This window comes from Arvicola amphibius, chromosome 7 (genome assembly GCF_903992535.2).
Source record: "Arvicola amphibius chromosome 7, mArvAmp1.2, whole genome shotgun sequence".
Taxonomy (NCBI): Eukaryota; Metazoa; Chordata; class Mammalia; order Rodentia; family Cricetidae; genus Arvicola; species Arvicola amphibius.
In genome coordinates, this window is record NC_052053.1 from 69,157,646 (window position 1) to 69,163,645 (window position 6,000).

Here is a 6,000-nt window from a genome sequence, read left to right on the forward strand (position 1 = left end):
AAGGAAGGTAGACAGCATCTGGGGCAGTGAGACGCCTCACCTGGATAAGGGCACCTGCCAGCAATCCCAGCGACCAGAATTCAATCCCCAGGAGCCAATACAGGAGGACCTACTCTAACAAGGTATCCTGGCACAAGTATACATACACACACACACACACACACACGTTCTCACCCGCAGTGAATCCTTGCAATGAAAAATTTAAAGCAGTCTATGAACTTGGGGCTGGAGAAATACAAGACTTGTAAATCTCAAGACTTGGGGAGGTGGAGGGCAGAGAATTGAGAAATCCAAGGTTGTCCATGGAGGCATAGTAAGTTGAAGCCAGGATGGTCTAAATAAGACCCTATTTTAAAACAATAGGCAGGGAATTAAACAAACAAGCCACCAAATTCTTGGGAGGCTCAGCTTCTTGCAGGAAAACCTGGGATGGCACCTATTTGCTGAGGGCTGCGCTACAGTCACAGGCTTGAGGGCCCACCCCAACCTCTCCCAGGCTCCCTACCTCCCAAAGGTGGAAGATGGCCGGGCCGGTGCTGTGGCCACAGCTGGACCTGGATCCTGGGCCTGGATGGCAGGGGCCTCGCTGGGGGCTGCAGCTGGGCGCTGCACCTCCTCCCGGGCTGCCTCGGCAGGGAAGGCGGGCGGCAAGCCCAGCAGCTCCACATTGGTCACAGTCTTGCCTATGGTGAACCAGTCGTTGATTTGGTCGACTGTGAGCTTGCGCAACATCCTCGACACCCAGGAGCTGCCTCAACTGTCCAGCTCCAAAGATGGCAAAAGCCTCAAGTGAAGCTCCCTGCCCAGCGCCACAACGACCGACCGTTCTAGAAGGCCGCCCCTCCCCCCTCCCTCGCTGAGGCCATCCAATCAGGCTGTGCTACGCATGAGAGTGGGGCAGGCCCTGCACGTGCAGGCCCACGCCACTACCACACGTGGGATCTGTGAGCAGCCAGTGCCTCCCCGCAAGGCCTTCTGGGATAGTTGGAGTCAGGTGACCTGGACAGGCAAGTAATTAACTGAGACCGCCTTTAAGTGGTTCTGACTATGGCGTCTGCACAGTTCCAGGGGATGCTGATAATATTTACAGCACTCCTGCCGCTAACTCGGCCTGGAGCCCTCCAAGGAAGGACTGACCTCAGCCTGAGCGGGGCCACAAACCTCAGATATTAAAAGAAATTATAGTTTTCTGCTCCAGGGGCACCAGAACGGTGGTTGAACAAGGATCTCATTGGCCCTAACTAGGTGGGATAGTTTTTGGTGTTCCCTTCTCACATGACTCAAAGATCAAAGCGAACAAGGACCACTTGGTATCAGGCGATTCTTAAAGGGCTTGTAGGCTCTAGATCATCCGATCTCGTGTGAAGACTGAGCAGCTTATGGCCTTGGCCTTTGAGGCAGATTTGGCTTATTCACAGAAGAGCTTGAGGGTCTGCAGAACAGGGATGCAAACAGGTGACAGCATTTAGCCACGAAGGCTCTATTAGCAGCACTCTCCATGAAACAGAAGTAAACTGTTTAAGTTCATTCGCCTTTTAGCCTCAGAACGCACACAGCATTAGGCGTTTTGAATGACTGCTGGAATCACCCGTAAACATGTTCAAACGTTTGAAAATGTGATACAGTGTTTTGGACTTGAAATTACATTAAAGGCCTGCTGTCTGGTTTGAAGCTTTGTCTTCAAAGAGCTATGATGCTCTTCCTGTTAGCTCATAACGGTAATCCTTAATCCTAGCACTTCAGAGACAGAGACAGAATTGCTGGGCGTTTGCCGGCCGGGGCAACAGCGTAAGAGTTTATCTCAAAAAAAAAAAAAAAAAAAAAAAAAATATATATATATATATATATATATATATATATATAAATATATATATATATATATATATAAAAATATATATATATATATATTCTTTCTTGAACTATATCTTAAACCTGATTCAGGTCCCAAGACCCTCTTTGCACTCCTAATAGTGACTTGAGACCCTAAAGAGCTTTTGCTTATGGTTTATATCTATCTGTCTATGGAGGATTACAACCAAGGAAGGTTATATGCCCTTGTCCAAATGATCTTCAGTTCGGCACAGCCTACTGAGGCATCTTAGTTGAGGGACTACTCAGATGGGATTGTCTTGATTGATGAATGATGTGTGAGGGCCCAGCCCGCTGTAGATAACACCATTCCTAGGCAGGTGGAACTGAACGTAAGCCAGTAAGCTGCCTTTCTCCATGGTTCCTGCCTCTGCTTTGCTTAAATTCCCGCCTTTGTCTTCCCTCAAGGTTAGACTGTGACTTTTAAGTGCAATCTGAAATAAACCCTTTCCTCCCCAAATTGCTTGAGTTGGAATGTTTTATTGCAGGAACAGAAATCAAAACATTATTAATTTAAAAGAACAATTAAAACTCATTTAATGTCAAGCAATATTATTTATGAAAATCACTATTTTCCCAAAAGCTCATATATAAGATTGACACATTTTTAAATTTTATTTTATTTTTATTTACATATATGTGTGCATATATGCTATGTGTGAGTGGCCAGAAGAGAGCATTAGATTAGCTGGACATTCAAGCAACTTGTAAGCTGCTCATGTTCTGAGAATCATATTCTGGTATTCTTCCAGAACAGCCCCTGCCCTTAATGGCTGAGCCATCTCTCCAGCCCCAGAGTGACACTTAGAAATTTTCACCAGTCCCTTAGTGTCAAACTGAATGAAAACAACTTTTCTGTCTCTGTGATGCTATATGATATCACAAGTCTCAGGGCCTCTGGAACATTCCATTGTACACATAAGAGAATTCTAGCAAGAAATGACAAACCTTATTGTGATGGAAAGAGTTTTGGTCCTCAGAGGCCCTAGAAACCTCTGAACTTGAAGCATCACTACCCTAGAATAGCAAGCTTTCCAAGATTCCATGCAACTTCATTTGATTCAAAGTCCCTTTTCCCTTCAAAGCAGGATGACGGCCATTTCTCTGCATTCTCCCTGTATCCCCATCCTCCCATCTGAGCTCATTTTTCTCTTGTCTGAATGACTTTACTGTAGAGCTGTTAGTAATTATTCATTTTTAATTTGTCCAAAACAGCATTTCACCTTTACTAAATGTTAATTTTTAGATAAATAGAATTCTAGATGGGCAGCTATTTTAACATCATTCTTAGGTATTAGCATCTTTTGTTTGGTGGTGCTGGGAATGGACCCAAGGGTCCTCGCACATGCTAAACAAACACCCTTCCACTGAGCTACAACCCTAGCCCTGGTCTTTAGTTTTATTATGTGGCTTCTAGACTTTCCATTTCTCTGTCTGTTTGGTTTCAGTAAGACTTTTTGAGCCTTTGGGTTTTTTTTTAGTCCCTTTTGGGAAATTCTCAATCACCTATTAGCTCTTCAGATATTTCTACCCTACATCCCATTGATCTCTAAGATCTAGTTAGCTGTATAGTTGAAAGTTAAGCTCAGTTGTAGAGTTCATATTTTGTTCAATGCCCCACGCTCATCTCCAGAATCATGAGAGGAAAAGGCTGGACATAGTGGTTCACCCCTGTAATTCCAGCATTTGAAAGACTGAGGCAGGAGAATTGCTGTGAGTTTGAGACTACAAATATATGCAGGCAAAACACCCATATCCAAAAAATAATAGTGATTTTTAAATTTAAAAAACAATCACAAGCCGGGCAGTGGTGGTGCACACCTTTTATCCCAGCACTTGGGAGGCAGGAGCAGGTGGAGTTCTGTGAATTCGAGGCCAACCTGGTCTATAAGAACTAGTTCCAGGACAGCTAGGCCTGTAACACAGAGAAACCCTGTCTCGAGAAAAAAAAAAAAACAACAACAAGACAACAACAACAAAGGAAGGCTAGCTAGATGGGTCAGTGGGTAAAGGTGTCTGACCACTTGAGTGTGATGCCTGAGACTGTGGATTTCCTGTCACTCTACATGGATACCATGGTACTTTGATTCACACACACACACACACACACACACACATCCACATAGTAAAAAATTTTAAGGGAAAAAAATAAAAGAGGAAAGGAGAGGGAGACAATCCCAGCTGCACTGGACTGGCTACTGCGGGCTTTGTTTCTGTGAGGTATCTTTGTCTTCTCTTGTTTGTCTGTGTCTCTTATTATTTCTCCTGGCTTCTGTTTTGGCAATTGCTAAACATACCAAATTTTTTTTTAGTTTTTTTTTTTTTGTTTGTTTGGTTGATTGGTTCTGTTTGGTTTTTCAAAGCAGAGTTTCTCCATGTAACAGCCCTGGCTGTCCTGAGACTCTCTTTATAGACCAGGAGCCTCCAACTCACAGATCTGCCTACCTCTGCCTCTCAAGTGCTGGGATTAAGGGCATACACCACCACTGCCAGAACCTTTTTTTTCTTTTTTTGTTATTTTGAGTCACCTGCCCACCCACCCATCCCCAGCTGAAGACTAAATCCAGGGCCTTATGATTGAGCAAGCGCTATCACTGAACTAAATCCCCATGCCCTAATTTGTTTTAATTCAACAGATAGATTTGTTTTCCCACTTTCTGCTGATGATTTAGTGGTTCCTTAAACAAAGGTATGGGCCTGGAGATATGCCTAGGTGATTCAGAGCACTTGGTGCTCTTCCAAAGGACCAGCACCGAATGGTAGATCACAGCCATCCTTAATTACAGTTGTAGGGTATCCAATGCCCTTTTCTGACCTCTGAGGACACCAGGCACAAACCTGGTACACAGACATGGATGTGAACAAAACACAATAAAATTAAGCCTTTTTTTGGGGGGGGGGGTTCGAGACAGGGTTTCTCTGTAGCTTTGGAGCCTATCCTGGAACTAGCTCAAGGCTAAAATAAAGCAAGAACAATGGTTGGTTGGTTGGTTGGTTGGTTGGTTGGTTGGTTGGTTGGTTTTTCAAAACAGGGTTTCTTTGTATCTTTGGAGCATGATGTGGATGGAACTCCCTCTGTAGACCAGACTGACCTCAAAGTCACAGAGATCGGCCTGCCTCTGCCTCCTGGGTGCCGGGATTAATGGCGTGCACCACCACCGCCCGGCTAGTTTTTGTTTAGAAACAGGGTCTCACGTAGCCCAGGATGGTCGTAAAATCCTGATCATCCTCTGTTTTCCAAGTGCGAGGATTATATGCACACCACAAACAGCTAGTGTATTTATTTAAAAAAAAAACAAAAACAAAAACAAAAAACTACTAGGTCCAGTCCCTGGAGTTCCTGCAGAAGTCTTTAAATCACTTTCCAACGTCTTTTAAAGATAAGTGCTATGCTCAAAATGGCTGCTTATTCAAATATGTAGCACAAAAGTTAGCAATACTGGGGGAAATGGCAAGAAACAAAAAAAGCTTGGCGTAATGGTGCAGGCCTTTAATCCCAGTATTCAGGAGGCAGAGGCAGGCAAACTTCTGAATTTGAAGCCAGCCTGGTTTACATAGCGAGTTCCAGGCAACATAGAATAAAACCTTATCTCGGAAAAAAATCAAGTAAAGAGGGTTTCTTTTTCCTTTATTGCTTTGTTTCCTTTGGTGTTTTCTTTGTTTGGGAAGGTGGGAATGTAATAGTCCCGACCAGAATTGCTATATAGAACACCCTAGTGTCACACTCAAGAGAAACATCCCCTTACTCCTGACCCTCCCACCGCCTCACCCCTTACTCCACCCCCACCCTGTGCCTCTGCCTCCTAAGTGCTAGGATTAAAGACCTGCGCCACTAAGACCTGCCTTTGCTTTGTTTCAGTTTTTTATTTTTTGTTTTAGGAGACTCTGTGTAGCTCTGGCTGTCCTGGAACTCAAGTGTAGACCAGGTTGGCCTTGAACTCACAGAGATCCTCCGGCCTCTGCCTCCCTGGTGCTGGGATTAAAGGCGTGTAACACCACACCCGACTTTTGGTTTACCAGGCAGTCTCACGCTGTAGCCCAGGCCTGCTGCCTCAGCTTCTTGAGTGCTGGGTTTAAAGATTTAAACCCTGTAAAGGGGCTTTTTGTTTGTCTTAAGGTCAATTTATCTGG

General features: G+C 44.5%; 1 protein-coding gene across 1 annotated transcript in view; it reads right to left on the reverse strand.

Annotated features, from left to right (window-relative positions):
- The window catches only part of Tdrd9 (tudor domain containing 9), a 119,686-nt gene extending 118,954 nt beyond the window's left edge, over positions 1-732 (reverse strand). The window contains exon 1 of the mRNA XM_038337787.1: positions 506-732. Coding sequence (XP_038193715.1) covers positions 506-732 — 227 coding nt within the window. The remainder of the gene's footprint in view (positions 1-505) is intronic.
- Between the last annotated feature and the right edge of the window lie 5,268 nt (positions 733-6,000).